The sequence below is a fragment of the Pochonia chlamydosporia genome, chromosome 6 (assembly GCF_001653235.2).
Source record: "Pochonia chlamydosporia 170 chromosome 6, whole genome shotgun sequence".
Lineage (NCBI taxonomy): Eukaryota > Fungi > Ascomycota > Sordariomycetes > Hypocreales > Clavicipitaceae > Pochonia > Pochonia chlamydosporia.
This window is the reverse complement of record NC_035795.1, coordinates 384,089-402,914: the sequence shown is the minus strand read 5'-3', so window position 1 is coordinate 402,914 and position 18,826 is coordinate 384,089. Positions and strand designations below refer to the sequence as shown.

Here is an 18,826-nt window from a genome sequence, read left to right as displayed (position 1 = left end):
CATGAGTTCACAGCAACTCACTATTTACGACATGATGGTGGTGAAAGGAGCAGCAGGGGGCACTGAAGCATTGGGGATGGATCCAGCCTAAACTCGATCTGCGACTGGCCCCCTCCAGATTGCAACCCTCAATAATGGCCGTCGTCCGGATCAGCTGAACACATTTTCCGAAATGGCTCCTTCATTGGATCTGATTTATCCAAATGTGCAAGGTTACTGGAATTAGGCTCGTTGGCGTGCTCCTCCAAAACCACTCGTCGCCTTCCTTTTTTCAACACAGCTCAACGGGCCATGGGCAAAACAGAGAAATCTCGTCCGTCCGTGCTGGCGCCAAAGATCACCACGATGGAGCCCAAGCATACCCCTGGTTTATTAATTGCGCCGACATCAACCTTGGACCATGGCCTTTGCCCCAATCCAGGTGGGATTCTGGCCCTTGCTGAACCCCGGAGATTCACCTCTCTTCTTGGGCAAATGATGTGTGTTATCTGCACGACAGATCCTCCAGGAATCTCGGATAGACACTTTTGTTCACCGGCACATGTCCAAGTTCAATCCCCCCTGAGATAATCCAACGCCAAGGTCTCGATACGCCCTGCTTAAGTCGCCAAAATGGTGTTTGCTCGGAAGATGAGGGTTGGAGTCTTGGTGTTTAAAAGCAGGCTCATGTGCTGCTCTCTTTCAGTTACATTCTGAAGACCGTAGTCAAACTAGAATCTTATTATCCTCAGTGCTTTCGTTCCCACCGAAGTTACGTCTCATTGTCACGGGAGTCCAGCACGCGCTGGTGCCAGGTTCCCAAGACGCAGATCCCTTTGCGAGACTCGGAGCAACCAAGGCCAGACGACCTTGTGAGTTGTGGTGACAACAATTGCTGGATCCCGATATATACAGCGTACTGGTTAGGAACTTATATTTATTTCGTTCCTCTTTACCATCCCGGCGCCGAATACCGTCAGAATCACGGTTAAGAAGGACTGTTCGTGAATCACTTATATTGCTAGCGAATCCAAGGCGTTTGAGACTCAAAATGCGCAACTTATTACACCTGGTTGTCATTCCCGGCGCACTTGCACTATCAGCAACGAGACCGCCTCCAACTACGCAGCCACCAACAAGAAATGCGTCCATGAATACAGCCTTCAATGCCACATTCACCATTGAGGGCCACCCAGATCTTGTCGTTCCCCCAGAGTCTATCGACGCCGTAGCCCAAGGCCTGTGTGATGATAACGGCTTTGATGAGAACCCGCCACCCCCTCTGCCTCAACGAGCAACGGCAGCTGATCTCAAGTGGCAACCCGCACTCGACTTCGACACAGATAGCTGCTATAACGTTCCTGCAATCGGTCCAGATGGTCACATAGACAAAGGGCGATCTCGCCATGAAACCAACACAGAAGGATGTCGAGACGAGTACGATCTAGACCACAGCAATGTGTACTCCCGTCAACGCTGCAACAACGGCTGGTGCGCCTATCTGTACGATTACTTCTTCGAAAAGGACATTGGTGACCGCATCTGCATCGGCCACCAGTACGACTGGGAGCACCTGCAAGTATGGACCAAGGATGGCGAGCCCCAGTTCGGCTGTGCCTCTGCCCACGGCAAATACGACGCCCGCCTCTGGAAGGACATCCCCAAAGAGGGCACGCACATGAAGGCCGTGTATAACAAGGACGGTGCTATTGGAACGCACTACTTTCGCTTCTCGAAGGGTGCAGGCGACGAACCACCCGAGAACCACAAGGGCATCTGGTGGAAATCCGCGCTCATTTCATACAACGGTTTCCCGAATGTCGGGCTGCGGGATAAGCTCGTCGCTTATGATTTTGGCGCTGCAAACATTGCCTTCTCTGATGCTGCGTTGCCAGGCAATCTGGAGGGGTGTGCGAGCAGGATCAAGGACAAGTTTAAGGATTTCAAGTTTGATTACGGATTGGACGTCGGGTCTCCTGGAAATCCTTGATGACAAGAGACAAGGGCAAAGTCGTCAAGTATTTCTTTCTCCTGGAGGCGTTGACTCTGCCTGCCGTGATGCGTGGAGGAACAGGAGCGAATTGCATCGAAGGACTGTTGCCGTTTAATGATTTAGTACATTTCTCTGCACAAAGGCCGTTTTTGGAGTATATACATTTACCAACACATAGATATGAATATATACGAGATGCCTGATCGGGCATATACTTTGGAACGTTGGTTGATGCCGGTCCACCTTTTCCCGTCCCCTGTGCAACAGTCTGGGGTTGTGTAACATGAGAGCTGCCCGAGGCAGATTACGGAGTACGGTCAACTGGTGTATTACAGCAAGACCCGAGACATGGTAGGTGAGCTGTTACACGAAAAGCAAACTGCATGAGGTTGCATTGGATTAGTATTCCTCATTCCCGCCATGAGCCGAAGCTGGTAAGGTGGTGATTGTTGTCGTGATGATTTCGAATAGCTGAACAAGTCAAATGTCTCACCGCAGTGCATTTTCTGATTCTAGAAGGTCGGTGCTCTATTTCGTCCCGACTTTGGGTTAATAAGGTTGTCTTGCTATCTATCCACATTACAGCTACGCCAAACGATACAATGCCGATCCACTGGTATATTTCTCTGCGAGTTTGGCCAGTCAGGGCGTAATAACAGACAATAGCTGGCTTCTTATAGATACCTAGGTACATACGTAATTCTCAAACACTGGAGTCTTTGGTTCAATGTTGTTTCTTGGAGGTACAGCGATTTATTCCCAATCAGGAAAGTACGTGTATGCAGGCTGAGCTAGGCGAGCTCCCCGAACCGCTGCCACGGATCCGCTAAACTTTGACGCGCCTCATTTGATTCATCTCCCGGGCTCGTCTAATCTCGTCAAATCTCGTCAAACTCTACGGAGTACTCCATGCAGAGAGCAAGTCCTACGTACCATGATTCAGACTCGGAGTGGCTGTTCGTGCTTTACGTGATTCCGAGCTTATTCACCCTTGCACTACAGGACAAACAGCATGGGTACGAGTAGACGAAGCACCGTCCGGTTGGTTCAGCAAAGGTTCCAATGCTGCACGTCACTCCCCAACACATACTTGACAGGTCGAATATCCCCGATATCCGATTCTTAGTGCGACTTCGCCGGTCAGTGGTAGCAGCTACCTCATGCACAGAGTAATGGCTGCTGAGATTGACGACATTCCCCTTTTGGACAGTCTTCAACAAAGCCCACGGCCAGTCCAGACCAGACCAGACCATCTGGTGGTCATATAGAAAGCATCCTTCACCCTTGGAGCACTCCTTTTCGGCCTCAACGACTACTATTTTATACTTCTGGTCTATAACATAATTCCCTCATGATCCCTCTACTCAGACATCATACGTTACATACAACAGAAGGATCGCATCCATGGCCAACACCGAACAAAGCCAACACTTTCTAGAGGGCAAGACCATCTTCGTCATCGGAGCGGGTATTTCGGGCCTAGCCTTTGCCATAGGTATCCGAAGGCAATGGACTGCTGGTCTGAAGCCTCCCACCATTGTCATTTACGACCGTGACAGCCCCGATTCGGCCGCCTGGAGAGCGGGAGAAAATTACACGTTTTCGATTTCAGGGTACAGCGAAACCGGCGGTCTCGTCGCCCTCAAGAAGCTCGGTATCATCGACACTGTTTTGTCGAGCGCTGTTTCTGGTCTAGATGGTTCCGGCGCCTTTACTATCTGGAGTCCTGACTGGACTGAGCGTTTGCGTTCACAGCGGCCAGCAATTGCTGGCCTGCCTACACCAAGTATTCGCATTGTACGAAAAGAACTAAGGCGTATCTTGGCTGAGGCTGTTGGTTCTTATGAAAACAGCAGTATTCAGTGGGGTTCGCAGTGCGTCAACGTTGAGAAGACTCCAAATGGCAGAATCCGAGTATACTTGAAGAAGCAGGGAGGCGAGGTTCAAGAAACGCATGCAGATTGTGATATCTTGATTGCAGCAGATGGAGCCAGCAGCAAAGTACGATCGGTGCTACGCCCAGACGATGGCTTGCAGTATGTAGGCGCTGCCCTACGAGGAGGTTTGGCTACATTCCCAGAAGGTGTTCCAAGCCCGGTAGACAAGGATTGGGGCTTCATCATGGGCAACACAGGAGTGTCGTGCTTCATATCACCAGTTGACCGAACCACAGTCCTATGGGCAGTCGGCCATTTGGAAGACAAGCCTATCAAAGAACTGAATCGCGAATCTACCGAAGCAGAGCGTCGCGATGTCATCAACCGAGGCGCAGAGCTCGGGCAGATCTTCCACGAGCCATTCCCTACAATGGCCAAGCAAACAGATCCCGCGACAGTCTTGTGCATCAACGGAAGAGACAAGCAACCGTTTCGACACGACAGCATCTGCGATATGCCAGTGGTGTTCATAGGCGATAGCAACCACGCATTGAGCCCTTTTGCAGGATCCGGCGCAAACCTAGCCCTTTGCGACGCATACGACTTGGCAGAACAACTGTGTGAACCTCACACGACACTTGCCAAGGCAGTAGAGGCTTACGATGGAATAAGTGAGCCTCGAGCAAGGAAGATATGGTTGGGGTCCAGGAAAAATGTAAAGGCAGGGCATAGCACCGGCGTTGGCTACTGGTTGTTTATTGGGCTTTTGTTCATAGGGAGGTGGTTGAGCTGGATTATGGGCAAGATTCGGGGGTGATAATTTGGGTTGTGAATTCGTCGTGGAGTAATAAATAAACTGTAAGCATGCGGGTATCGGGGCCATTTGAGAAGTTTTGGGGTCAGTTATCAACTGGAACACGTGCATCACTATGTGTAACTATACTTTGTGACCGAGTGTGTTGCATGACAAGACGTTGACGGATAACGGTGTCCTCGAAGGGTGTGACTGACTCCTCGGGCGACTCTGTGCAATACACTACAAAATTGTGTCTCTGCGGAGACTTATCTTATACTCGAGCCTAAAAAAACAAAGAGGTAATTCTCAAAGTTACAGGCCTTGATTAAACAGTGCTGCAGCCAGTATCAAGCTCTAAATTGGCACTTTATCTACAGGGTAACACAACATACTCCGTACACAATCGTTGAGATGGTGTTGGCTGTGGTTGTGATAACTTGATACCCCGGTACTCAGCTCCAGTGCATCCACCCCACTCGTCACTTAACGCGATGTGGGACGCGCCTTCCGTAACGCGCGACGCGGTACCCGGGATTGGGTGCCGGAATTTGTGGCACCAGAGACTCGAGTTGTCTCCTCCTATCGTGCAGCTCTCTCACCAGTTCTGTTACCATCTACCTAATTTAATTGCTTCTTTGCTCGTGTATATCTACAATTGTCCTGCGTTGTGTTACGCCTTGTATTCGTTTGCAGCTACTCCGTTTCAGAACCGATGCTCCTCGATTGCTGCTGAATTGCCTCCCATTGTGCACTTTCGTCCCGAACAGCCCTCCGTTCGGTCGACTGATGTTCAACGCTTGAATTGACTCGAAACTTCGAATCGCCATGGCAGGTGAAAAGTCCAGCGCGGGCACGGCTCGTACCCCCGCGAGGCCGGCACCTAAGCCAGCTGGCTCTGCTTCTGCATCGGCAAAGCAGCGCTCCATCATGAGCTTCTTCCAGAAGTCGTCGCCAACCGCCGCATCATCGCCTGCCTCTCGTGATAAGGTCTCTCCCGATCCTCAACGTTCCTCATGTTTGCAAGAGACCACCAAAGCCAACTCTCTTCCCAAGCCAAAGCCATCAAGGAAGCTCTCGACCCCCGTCCCTAGCAGCGACGCCCTTGAGCCGCCCAGCTCGCAGGAGAACGCTGATCCTGTACCGTCCGCCGCCAAGACCACAAGCAGTGCTCTGCTTTCACCGACAACAATGACACCCAGTGCAGCGTCTGCCAACGATCTGACCCCAAAGGCGATGCCAGAGAGCAGTCCAATTCGAAAGGTAAAAGCATACGTCACGCCCATGGTACTGCTTGTTCACACTTTCCACTTCGTCGCTAACTTATGCTCCCCAACAGGCAAAGAAGGTCGTCAGCTATGCCGAATCGTCCGAAGACGAAGGGCCGTTCAATTATGGGAACAGGTCTCAAACTCGTCGCCGTGGTCGAGCTCGCCCTGCAGTGAAAGACGAAGACGATTATGATGAAGACGAAGCGGTTTCCCCAGACGACGATGGTAGTGGTGTTTCTTGCCTTAATAGCCAGATTTATTACTAACTATACTATGCAGACGACATGGGAGATTTTATTGCATCTGATGATTCTGACGACCGCCCTCAAACAAAAAAGCGAAAGCGTCCAGCAAAGTCACAAACTGCCCGAAAAAGATCCAATGTTTCGCCACCAACACACGCCAGAAGTGAATCGCCCATTCGAGACCCTGATGATGAGCTAATGAGCGACATGCCTACGACATCAACTACTTCTCAATGGAATTACGACCCCGAGTCTACGGATAAGCGCCCTGTCACAACACCCACGGAGCGTTCCACGACAAAGGACCCTAAGCGCAAGGAGAAAGCCTACACAAAGGAACCTGAGGATCGATACCCCTGGTTGGCCAACATTCGTGACAAGGAGAAGCGCGCTCCCAGTGATCCGGATTATGATCCCAGAACCATCTTCATCCCACCAATGGCCTGGAACAAGTTCTCCCCCTTCGAAAAGCAATACTGGGAGATCAAACAGAACCTGTGGGACACAATCGTTTTCTTTAAAAAGGGCAAATTCTACGAGTTGTACGAGAACGACGCCACCATTGGCCACCAGGAGTTCGACTTCAAGATGACTGACAGAGTCAATATGCGAATGGTTGGCGTCCCAGAGAGCTCTCTGGACCATTGGGTCAACCAGTTCATTGCAAAGCAGTACAAAGTTGCAAGGGTTGATCAAATGGAGACAAATCTCGGAAAGGAGATGCGCGAACGCCAGGATAAGAGTGGCAAGAAGGCTGACAAAGTCATCTCTCGTGAACTGTCCTGTGTGCTCACAGCCGGTACCTTGGTTGATGGCAGCATGCTCCAGGACGATATGGCCGCATACTGTGTCGCAATCAAGGAGTCCCTCATCGACGACTTACCTGCATTTGGTATTGCTTTCGTGGACACTGCCACTGGGCGCTTTCAGTTGTCTAGTTTCATTGACGACATCGATCTCACAAAGTTCGAAACGTTTGTTGCGCAGATTGGCCCTCGGGAACTTCTCATCGAGAAGTCCCAGCTGTGCACGAAAGCGTTGCGCATCCTGAAAAACAATACCAGTCCCACCACAATTTGGACACATCTGAAGCCTGGTACTGAGTTCTGGGATGCAGATACCTCTCGAAGAGAACTGAAATGTGGAAACTATTTCAGTGCTGACGAGACTGATGAAGACGGTGCCTGGCCAGAGGTTTTGCAAGAGTACAAGAGTGATGACTTGGTCATGTCTGCTGTGGGAGCATTGGTGTCCTACCTCAAGTTCTTGCAGCTGGAGCGACCACTCCTGTCTCAGGGACACTTTGAGAAGTACAGCCCAATCCAAAAGAATGGTACTTTGATTCTGGACGGGCAAACTTTGATGAACCTGGAATTGTTTTCCAATTCTTCCAATGGTAGCTCAGAGGGGACATTGTTCAGCTTACTTAACAAGTGCATAACACCCTTCGGAAAGCGACTATTTCGCCAATGGGTAGCGCATCCGCTCTGTGACATTCAACGGATCAACGAACGGCTGGACGCAGTGGATATGCTCAATGCTGACTCGACGGTTCGCGAGCAGTTCGCATCCCAACTGGTGAAAATGCCAGATTTGGAGCGACTTATCTCTCGTATTCATGCCGGAGCTTGCAAGCCAGAAGACTTCGTGCGAGTGCTGGAAGGTTTCGAGCAAATAGAATATACTATGAGCCTTCTGGGAGCATTCAAAGGAGGAAATGGCCTCGTTGACCGACTCATTTCGTCAATGCCTGATCTTGAAGAGCCCTTGACGTACTGGAAGACAGCATTCGACCGTCGCAGGGCGCGAGAAGACAAGATCTTGATCCCGGAACGGGGTATTGAACCTGATTTTGACGACAGCTTGGATCGAATGGAAGAAATCAAGGGGCAGCTGAGCGAATTACTGAGCGAGAAGAAGGGCGAACTAAAGTGCCGGACACTTAAATTCACCGATGTTGGCAAGGAAATCTATCAGATGGAGACACCGAAGAGTGTCAAGGTGCCGTCAAGTTGGCGACAAATGTCTGCCACAAAGGACGTGAAGAGGTGGTACTTCCCACACCTCACCCAGCTGGTTCGGGAGCTTCAGGAGGCTGAGGAGCTTCATTCTCAACTGGTTCGGGAAATTGCATCTCGACTGTTCAAGAAGTTTGATGTTGATTATAACACCTGGCTCCTTGCTATCAAGATCATTGCCCAGTTGGACTGCTTGGTCAGTTTGGCCAAAGCATCGAATTCATTGGGACAGCCATCATGTCGACCCCAATTCCTCGATGAGGAGCGCAGTTTTGTTGATTTCGAGGAGTTGCGACATCCCTGCATGATCAACACTGTTGACGATTTCATACCGAACGACGTTAAGCTCGGTGGCGATCAAGCCAAGATTAACTTGTTGACTGGAGCCAATGCCGCTGGAAAGTCGACTGTCCTGCGAATGGTAAGTTTCTAGGAGAACGAGGTGAATTGCAATACACAGTCTAACACACAATATAGTCCTGCGTGGCTGTGATTATGGCTCAAATCGGATGCCATGTTCCTGCCGTATCGGCTCGCCTAACTCCAGTCGACCGCATCATGTCCCGTCTTGGTGCCAACGACAACATCTTTGCTGCACAGTCCACCTTCTTCGTGGAGCTTTCGGAAACCAAGAAGATACTTTCGGAAGCGACACCACGCTCACTCGTCATTCTTGATGAACTCGGCAGAGGAACTAGCTCATATGACGGCGTGGCTGTCGCCCAAGCTGTGCTTCACCATGTTGCAACTCACATTGGGTGTGTTGGCTTCTTCGCGACTCACTACCACTCGTTGGCCACCGAGTTTGAGAACCATCCCGAAATCAGAGCGAAGCGAATGCAAATCCATGTGGATGACGAAGAACGCAAGGTTACATTCCTGTACAAGCTCGAGGATGGTGTTGCTGAGGGGAGTTTTGGCATGCACTGCGCGGCAATGTGTGGCATCTCAAACCGCGTGATCGAACGAGCAGAGGTTGCTGCCAGAGACTGGGAGCATACTAGCCGGTTAAAGGAGAGCTTGGAGAAAGCCAAGACTGGTTGCTATATTCCCCTGGGCATACTGAGCGATATTGGGAGTCTATTAGAAGGGAAGGGGGACATTGGCGATAAAGGGGTGGATGTACTTCTCAAGGCTATTGAATGCTTGTGAATGGAGTCATATTTGCGGTGACAATGATTGCGGCGCCAAAATATTCCTGGGCATTTCGGATAGTTAGCGGGGCATTCACTATATTATGTCTTCAAACGGGGAAAATGTCTGTCAAACGTGTACGCTTTTTGCGAGGCTCCTGCCACATAAACTCTGATGCTGATAATACAACGCTTGTTAACAACAGACAACAATACAGATACAACAGGCTGCGAGATGTGTCAATGTGTCGTTGCACCCAAATTTTCTGCGGGTTGGTTGGCGGCGATTATCAGTGCCACCAGCTGCTCCAGTTGGTCTTGGAAGTCGCAGAGGTAGTTGATGGCTTGTATTGTCTTCGCCTCGTTTCTGCCGAAACCACTTCTCGCGAAGGCAAGTTTCCATGCGCTTTCCTTAGAAACCATGAGCGGCCTCCAATCTCTAGTCTCCCAATGGTCTCCTGCAGGCGCCCGAGCAAAATAAGCCCCAAGCTGACCATACCACGCATCGGCGTTGATTGACCTGAGTTCATACAGCAGCCTCTGGGAGACTATAATGTGTCGTGTGCCAGCTAGATCCATAACATCTTGAACAGAGGTAAACGACGCAGCCATAATCTCAGTTGAGGATTGCATGTACATGTAAAGCGCATGAATTTGTCGGCAAACCTCATGAGACGTGTTTTCGTAGTCGACATATCTATTAACAGTCAAGGTCAGATCTGGGCACCTAGGTAGGTTATGAACTTTTGGGCAAGGTGTAACATACCCTTGCCTAAAGTGCACTTTGAGCTCATTGATGAAGAGAGACACATATGTACAATTAAGAAGTGCGGCGAGGGCAGCTTGCTCCAAGCTGAACACCGCAGTGGCTAAGGTAGCAATGCCCTGCTTCTGGAGAATCCCACAAGCCATGATGCCTTCCCAGGTTGCAGGGATGTCAATACATATCCTCTTGAGGTCCACGTCTTGATCCAGACCCATGCAAAGATACAGGAGCCCTGTCTTGTGGTTAGTTTTGCAGAGTGCTAGGCTTCTGCTACATGGTGTGCTAGACATACGGTGTGCATTCGCAACTGTGGCGCGAGTAGAGTAGCATAATTTAGGATTCGTAGATATGTGAACATGTCCTGTTACTCTATGAATCAATGGCAGCTGCAGCTTGACCATCTACATATCCGTATGTTTAGCTTATGTCCTAGCTCCTGGTAGGTAGCGTACATGTATGACGGCTTAGGCTTACAAGAATCTCAACCAAAAACTCCACGGAATTGAGGCTGCCTTGCATATTCCTCAATGCGCTGGCATCGATTGATGCCTCTGCAATGATGTGGTGATGTAAAAGACGACGGGAATTATATTCTATCTGCTTGAGCTCGAAATACGCAAGCCTCTGAAAGGAGAGAGCTAGGATTAGCTGGTCATTCGCCATGGACAGTTTAGAATATTGGCTGAGTTGGAATACCTGGTTGGAAATACATTGGACAAGTGGACCTCGAATGTCGGCGGCCACTGAATTGAATGGAACATAAAGTATGATTAGAATTTCATATGCAAGTACTGTGACCGAAATTGACAGAAAATACCTCTCGCAGACATGGTCTCACAGCTGACCTTGCTGCGCTGCCGTAACACGTCAAGCAGAGAAGGCATATTTGAGACGACGTGCAGTGTAGTATCCCGTACAATAGAAATAGACAGTAATGTAATAACCTTGTTCAATGATAGAGAATGAAGATACGAAGAACAACAACAGATCAAAAATATTGGGCCAAGATCTCCGCGTCGTCATGGCCAGATATGCGGAACCATGAGCTCTGGAGTTGGAGTTGGAGTTGGAGTTGGAGGTCAGGCGAGAGCTTCATGACTGGGATGGCCCGACGACGAAAATGCAACACTTGGCCAGTTCAGATGCTCTACACGGCAAGTTCAACCGGAAAATATGGCCCATTGGAGCTTCCAGTATTTCAAGGTCTGATTGAATTTTACATCAAGTAACTGGTGCACAATGCACATTCTCTCTCACATGTCGATGTCGCCCTGGTCCTTCCACAACCTGGGACGTCGACAAGTTGGTCATCACATGACCCCACACGTGGCCACGCAACAAACTGATCCCGCCGAAAGAGTACCCACGGCTCAACGTCTGATGGGGATATACAAAAAAAGAGCACTACTGGCCAAGCTTGATTTTGAGGCGGCATCCACGAATCCCCTCCAATTCTCGAGGGTTAGGTGGATTGAGCCTCGTGTGAAATCGCCATGCTGGCATGCGGCAGGCGATCATGCGGCCACCACGAATCCTAAATCCCACAAGCGAGGTTCGAAGCATCCTCGCCCTGGGCAACCGGCAACCGTCGCGATGGCTCTCCTCTTCAAGAGCCTTGCAAGCTCTTCGGAGCGGGAGCAGCACCTCGTCATCGACTCTGGCTGGCGCAAGCTTCTTCCTGTCGAACCGAGCGTTTGATCGATCCAATTGTCTTGATTCAATTGTCTCAAGACATCGATCACGGCCGACTTCAACATCAACGAGCCACAAGCGAACCCAAACCACCGGAACATTCACCGCAAACATCCAACACAAGCCCCAATTGGCTTCGCAACTACCTCCTCATCGTCGAAGGCAGGCACGAAAACAAGCCAGTGCGACTGAAGCCGCTCCCGATGCTTCTTCATCAGATGGCACGCTACCGGCAAATGCGTCCACCATCCTCACAAACGTAGCTGCGGCGCAACCAGCCCATTCCTTCCGCCGCACGCTCTCGACATTCTTATCTCTGTCTAAGCCACGACTCACTGTGCTCGTGGTACTGACAGCCATGGCGCCGTACGCCTTATATCCTGTCCCCGAGATGCTCATGCCCACCATGACCGAAACGCCGAGTCTGAGTCCATTGACGCTCTTGTTTCTTACCACGGGTACAGCTCTCTGTTCTGCGAGCGCAAATGCCCTTAATATGCTTTACGAACCGTCTACCGATGCCAAAATGTCGCGAACAAGAAACAGACCGCTTGTGCGGAAGCTGGTGTCACCTCGGGTGGCAGCGCTCTTTGCGGTGCTTGCTGGCGCGACTGGTGTTGGAGCTTTGTATTTCGGCGTCAACCCCACCGTTTCCTTCTTGGGCCTTTCGAATATAGTCCTTTACGCCGGCATATACACGCCATTAAAAGCCGTCACGGCATTCAATACCTGGGTCGGTGCGGTTGTCGGCGGCATCCCGCCGCTAATGGGCTGGGCAGCTGCCGCCGGCGAAACTGCCACCAATGATGGATCATGGCGAGAGCTTCTGTTTGCCGGCGACGGCTCCTCAATAGGTGGCTGGCTACTTGCCGGTCTTCTCTTTGCCTGGCAATTTCCGCACTTCATGGCCCTCAGCTGGTCCATTCGCGAAGAATACAAAGCTGCGGGCCTACGCATGCTGGCGTGGACGAATCCTGCTCGCAATTCCCGCGTGGCACTCCGCTACAGCGTCATCTTCATCCCTCTGTGTCTGGGCCTCTGTGCTGCCGGCGTGACGGAATGGTCCTTTGCGGCAACCAGCCTCCCCATCAATGCATGGCTCATTCACCAGGCCGTGCAGTTTTGGCGGTTCGAAGGGCACAAAGGCAGTGCCCGTGGCCTCTTCTGGGCAAGTGTATGGCACTTACCGGGCGTCATGATACTGGCGCTCCTCCACAAGAAGGGCATGTGGAGCCGCGCGTGGAAGAGTGTATTTGGCGATGAGGACGGTGAGTGGGAGGAAGAAGAGTTGGAAGAGATGGCTAGTATGACTGCAGCCAATGTTGCCGAGAAGGCAGAGGCTGTTCGGTCGAACTGAATTGAATCGCCCCTCACCCCCTTTGAATGTATACCCATGACCGACACTTTGTTTTCTCCTTTTTTTGTCATTTTGTACTATATTTGGACATGAGGGTGGATGCATAGCGGGAAAGGAAATGTACGATCGCCTGTAAGAAGGTGTGGTTGTGGAAGAAGTTGATTTGCACTGTACTACTAGACCGCATGAATGCGTATTGGCATCAATCACAAAATTTCCAAGGCCGAATTGATCCAAATTGCAGCAAAGGCTCATGTTGACAAGACGAATGAAATGTAATGGCAGCAAATCAATCCATGCCCATGTTGTAGCACGTCTTCCCAAAACAACAAATGATCGAAATCTATCTCTAATATACATTAACAAGGCATTACATCCCAATGCAGCATGACAAAATCACTAACGCAAACAGAAAAAGGCATAAACGCCCCATAAACCATCGCCCTCGCTATAAGGAATGAGATTGTGTGTCAAAACACGATTGCTCTTCGCAAAGTAGCACATAAACATCAAGCGCTCGTCATTCATGGTCCACTACCTCCAACAGATCCCACTTGATGCAAAAATATCCAATAACGCCGTCTTTGTGGTCATTTGCCACTGCATTTGATCCTAAAGAGTGAAGAACACGCGCAAGGGACAACAGTAGATGTAGGTGGTGGCCTGCAGCCAGGAAAAGAAAAGAAAAGAAAAACTGAAAGAGAGTATAAGGAGAAGACAAGACTCGGAGAGGACGTAGCCAACAGCTAGGATCCAGGCCCGCTAACCAATTGTGCGCTCATATTGAAGCTCAAGGAGTGTTTGGTCTAACCCGGGGGGAACAAAAGAAATAGCAATTAAGGCCGGCGGCCACTGGATCGGTTGATCAAACTGTCAATGCCCATGTCCGCATTCGATAGTCTTTGCGAGTCCATATAAGGACTGTTTCCTCGCGAGGCATACCGATGCCCCATACTCGCCGATGAGCTGACACTCGAAGAATATCCGTGCTGTCCGCCGTAGGAAGCACCATATGGACCAAGGGCGTAGGAACTCTGGTCACCGTTGCCACCGACCGGGTGTAAGTGCGTGTGAGTCGTTGCATGTCCTTGTAGGTGGTAGCCAACACCGGAGGTGGCAGAGCCCGATGAGAAGGAATGCGCCGCGCCGACCGATGAGCCCGTCTCAGGACTGCTGTAGGATGCGTCTAGTTCATCAACAGGAGTCAGGCCGATGCCGGAAATGCCGCTATCGTCGTCATACCCTGTGATATGAGAGCCAGTCTCAAGGCGTTCGCGTCGCGAAGCCTGCCGAGCAGCAGCTTGTAGATTCTTCAAGCCATTTGACATGCACTATAATAAACCACAATGGGACATGATTAGCAGAGAGGTTCACATGTGTTTAAAAAATTGCCTGGGTGCTGCGAGGATACGGATGCACAACAAGCATCAGCAGGCTCTTGACATACCTTGGCTTCCACCACGTTCCATTTTTCTCCAGTTCGAGCAGCAAGTCCGCTCCAGATCTCTTTTCTCATGCCCATGTACTCTTTAGCGAGCTGTTGATACTTGCGGGTATCCCAGTCATCAGCACCTTTGCGTTCCATAAGACGTTCGTGGCGCTTCCGGCATGCGTTGGCGCTCTTGGTAGGGAAATATGCGTCTTTGATTTGTCCCCAATTCAGTCCCTGAGCTCTGGCTTGGACAAGCCTTGAGTCATCGCTCGCACTCCAAGCTCCAGAAGAAGCCCGAAGCTGGGTTTGCGGTAAAGCAGTTGCTTCGGTTGTGTACGCTTCATATGACTCCTGTTGAGTCGGGGGCATCTGCATGGAGGTCGAGTCTGGACCAGGGGGGATAGTGTAATAGCTAGGAGGGACCTGTATGCGCTGGGACTGTTGTGCATACATAGGAGATGTAGTCATGGCGGTCGACAGCTGATTTGCGTAGTTGTGGTGAGATCCACTTGCGCTTCGATGATGTTTAGGCATTATGCTGGTTGTATAAGGGATCTGAACAGTGTATGAAGAAGAAAGAAGAGACGAAATGCACGTGAAGAAGAGCAGAGGTAACGTGTATTAGAAAGCCCGAGAGGTCAGCTCTGTGAATGGTGACAAGAAATCGATTTGGTGTACGAAAGAGCTATTATCAATTATGACAAAGCAATGAGGACGCTGTGCGGTTGCATATGTGCTTTCCTGCAGCACTGGTACCGCGTTCTATGAGACGCAAAGAAATGTCTAAGACAGAGAAGGAGAATGACCGAATACGTAAATCGACACTAAAGTTGCCGGCGGAGCGAGGAACTTGGGGAAGCGAGAGTGACCCAAACGAGACCTGGTGAGGGACGTGGACAGGCTATGAGTTGGAGAATGCCGACAAAATAGAGGTAAGAGGGAAAGAAAGAGAAACTGAGAAGCAAAGCAATAGTGACATGTAAAGAAAACAGGTCGAATTGATGAAGAAACGAAACAATTGGGTCTGGCCACAAGGACGGGACATGAAGCAGCTTTAAGATTTTGAGACGAAGACAAGCTTCATGGACGTGACTAAGGAAAGATGAAGACCAATGCCACGAAGAGCGGCTCTAGAGATGAAACGGAGCCCACAAGTCGAAAGCGGAAGTGAAACGTGCCTGCTGTGTCTAAAGAGTCGACTTGTTAGGAAATGGATCGATGATATTGGCTGAAGGGCAATCTCGAGGCGGCCTGGCGGCTAAGAAACGGACCATGTGGCGGTTACGACCCCAGGGGAACTGTGGCTCCGAAAATATTCACGGCAAGGCAAATATCTGCGGTGGATTGGGAGTTAAGACATGGAGCAAAGAAAAGAATCTGTATGAGCAGCCGCCTTATGCATCAAGGCGCCTACAGAATGGACAAGGGCAAAAAGGAGATGCTTTGGATACCATGGTCGAAACCCGGAATAGTATGAGACGATGAGCAATACGGGAGAGGAAGGCGAGCCGCCACTAGCTGATTAAACATGCGACCGATGATCTAGCACCACGCGGAGGGCGAAAGATGGTAGACTCCCCTTGACGTCACGACGCAATGGCGCCTACGCGAAGACAACGTCGAGGTCTAAGATCGGGTCTTTCATAATTGAAGTTCATCCGTACACACAGTTTTGGACCCGAAACAGGCGATGGGGCTATCCTCTTCGGTTAGATGCAAGACTCGAGGAGTATTCTCTAAATATAACCGGAAGTTGGGCGCCTGGAAATTGAAGGAGTAGCGATTGCGTCTGTTCCTTGCCCCCCTTGAAGACCGGATACCAAAGAGGAGACGAAGAGGATCGTAGAATGTGCCACAAGCCTGAACAAGTTTAGCTGATTACCGTAAATAACACAACGAGGAAGAAGAAATAGGAGGGGCCAGAAGCCAGAGCTCGATGCCGAGAGCGCTTAATGGATTTGGAAGATGGCCAGCAGGGTCATGATGGAGTCAAAACGAAGAGCTGGCGAATAGCAGGGAGATGAACTGGCCGAGTGGGGTCATAATTGGCGCTGGCTAATATTGTATACATGTATGTATATATATATATAAGAGTGCGCTGTACCCGGCATGTCAATCTCAGTGCTCGACTTCTTCAGCATGAGGATGAGGATGAAGAGGAGCATGTGGAGGTTGGAGATTGTCAGCGACTGAAGAATGGTGAGTGTTGGCACGAGCCGGTCATAAGATTGGCCAGATGCAAGCGCGCGTTTATTTGACAATCATAAAGACTCTAAAAATGGCAGGGGCTTTGCGCAAGGAAGGCACGGGATTGGTGGGCCACAGGAGCACCTGCTTGTGTGGACAGTGGGCGGTTGCTGGACCCACCAGCCAGACAGCTGTTGGCCATCCAGGTCGAGGTGCACAACTGGAAGAGACAGTTAAGGACGGCCACAATCAGGGAAGGTACTCAGCACTTGACGTTAGGTGCGGGTACGCAGGCACGGTGTGAGGTTAACCTTGCAAGTATTCGGCAGGCTGAGAGGCAGAGCATATCTCCCAATTCCCAGTGTATTGTGATATGCTCTGAGATGCTAGTGTATACTTGGATGGGGGCAAATACTGTTGGGCCACGGGCTGTTGTAGATTCGCGCCCAAGTGCCAGGTTAGCAACATCGGCAAGGTACCCAGGTACCTCGAGGCAAGCAGGGCAGGCACGAAGGTGAGAGCACTGGGCACAAAACTTGACCCTGCCACTTCTAAATTTGGGCCACAGAATCTCTGGTCTGGTCTGTCCATGTCTCTGAACGCCATCATGCTGCCAAGTTTTTGCCAATGCTGGGCACTGGGGAAATTCAGGAAAACCCAAGAGATTCTACCGTCTGAGAGCCGTCTTTCCGGCTTGGCGGACGAAGATTCCTGACTTCATGTGCCAATTTCGGTGAAAAGACACGCTGGCTTCGGGTTCAAATTGAAACCGACCCCAAAGACAACGGGAAAAGTATTGGTTTGCGGGCCAAAAAATGGGCAGTAAAGTACCTAGGTACGTATCAACATTGTCGGAATGCATTCAATGTTGACCAGGCCATACCAGACTCTGCAGTGCACCATCTCACCACCATTATTGATCACCTCCGCCACGATGTATCTCCTTGGCTTGCGACTTTCAATAGGCATTCGATGGCCAAGAAAATCTCGTCACTGGCACGAAACTCTTTTTATTGCTCGTTGGCCTCAATGTTCGCTGCATGAACGCTCCTCGTCATCTTGATTTCGGGTCCTCAGACGTGCATAGCCGCATCGACCCGGTTTTGCCCCATGCTTGGAGCACGTTGTCAAAATCCTCAATGTGTGAGGCTCAATCGGAACCGATAACGTGTTTGCTATCATCCATTACTGTGGCAAATGGGCTGCTGGAACTGCTTATCTACCTCACTTGAAAATAAGTAGAAAAAGTTCGCCTCACCCTCCCATCACTTCACCACATGCTTGAAATTAACGTTGTGTCTAGCCCAAGTTCGAGCCATACCACCAAACATATCAACGGTCTGCCCCGTCGTTCGGCCCATCTCCATTAGTTAGTCCAGCTTCAGCTCCAGTCTTACTCGAGTTATTGTTCGAGTTAGAATCTAGCTCGACTTTAGCTGGGCCCTCCTTGCCTCCCCGCGCAACCTGACGGCGATCCCCAGCGACACGACAACCCCACGTGGGTGACTGCACTGCGGACATTTGAGAAGTTCTCAAAATGTCCAAAATTGAGCTTCCCAAAATTCCTCCACACCAGAGAAAATCCTTTTCGAAAAGAAATATCGCGCTGCCAACAGGTTGCCACCCTTGTCGATAGTCTCATCGCCTCAACCACTCGGACAAAGCCCTGCATCATCCATACGAACGGACACAAATTGACAGCTAAGATGCGGCCAAGTCTTGTTACCGGCCATTTTGGTTCTGCAATTATGCCAAAGCAATGCACAAACGCCTCAATTTGATGCCGTGATACGGAAAGTGACTGAGTAAGCGGTTTATATTGTTACACCAACACGCCAAATCGTCAGCCATTATGTACTCAATGGCCTTTTTGTACACCGAGATGCATCAGCTCTCAGCCAACATTCGCCCACAGGTGGTCTTGGCAAGGACACCAGGTTCCCCAGTCTTGCGTGTGCTCCGTCCAACCCGTCTTCGCCACTTCAAGGCTGGCCGAAAAAATCATGTCAAAAATGCAGCACGTCAGTCTAGACTCGCTTTGGGCAGGTTCGCACGTGTGCCTTCATCGTGTCTTTGCCAACGC

General features: G+C 50.5%; 5 protein-coding genes across 5 annotated transcripts; 3 read left to right on the top strand and 2 right to left on the bottom strand.

Moving 5' to 3' along the window:
- Positions 1–1,030: 1,030 nt before the first annotated feature.
- VFPPC_09734 (FG-GAP repeat domain-containing protein) lies at positions 1,031–1,969 on the top strand (the record flags this gene model as incomplete). The annotated part of the gene is made up of 1 exon (XM_018288219.1): positions 1,031–1,969. The coding sequence occupies one exon, from the start codon at positions 1,031–1,033 to the stop codon at positions 1,967–1,969; it is 939 nt and encodes a 312-aa protein (XP_018141188.1).
- A 3,501-nt stretch (positions 1,970–5,470) lies between these two features.
- Positions 5,471–9,328, top strand: VFPPC_09732 (DNA mismatch repair protein msh6; the record flags this gene model as incomplete). Its single annotated transcript, XM_018288217.1, has 4 exons — positions 5,471–5,929; positions 5,982–6,138; positions 6,193–8,597; positions 8,654–9,328. 4 exons carry the CDS (start codon positions 5,471–5,473, stop codon positions 9,326–9,328), a joined length of 3,696 nt encoding a protein of 1,231 aa, XP_018141190.1.
- A 221-nt stretch (positions 9,329–9,549) lies between these two features.
- Positions 9,550–10,738, bottom strand: VFPPC_14647 (transaldolase; the record flags this gene model as incomplete). The annotated part of the gene is made up of 4 exons (XM_018292415.1): positions 9,550–10,006; positions 10,076–10,307; positions 10,368–10,476; positions 10,550–10,738. The coding sequence occupies 4 exons, from the start codon at positions 10,736–10,738 to the stop codon at positions 9,550–9,552; spliced, it is 987 nt and encodes a 328-aa protein (XP_018141191.1).
- An 853-nt stretch (positions 10,739–11,591) lies between these two features.
- Positions 11,592–13,124, top strand: VFPPC_09731 (protoheme IX farnesyltransferase; the record flags this gene model as incomplete). Its single annotated transcript, XM_018288216.1, has 1 exon — positions 11,592–13,124. One exon carries the CDS (start codon positions 11,592–11,594, stop codon positions 13,122–13,124), a length of 1,533 nt encoding a protein of 510 aa, XP_018141192.1.
- Positions 13,125–13,960: 836 nt separating this feature from the next.
- On the bottom strand, positions 13,961–15,090 carry VFPPC_09730 (myb family transcription factor; the record flags this gene model as incomplete). The annotated part of the gene is made up of 2 exons (XM_018288215.1): positions 13,961–14,455; positions 14,572–15,090. The coding sequence occupies 2 exons, from the start codon at positions 15,088–15,090 to the stop codon at positions 13,961–13,963; spliced, it is 1,014 nt and encodes a 337-aa protein (XP_018141193.1).
- Between the last annotated feature and the right edge of the window lie 3,736 nt (positions 15,091–18,826).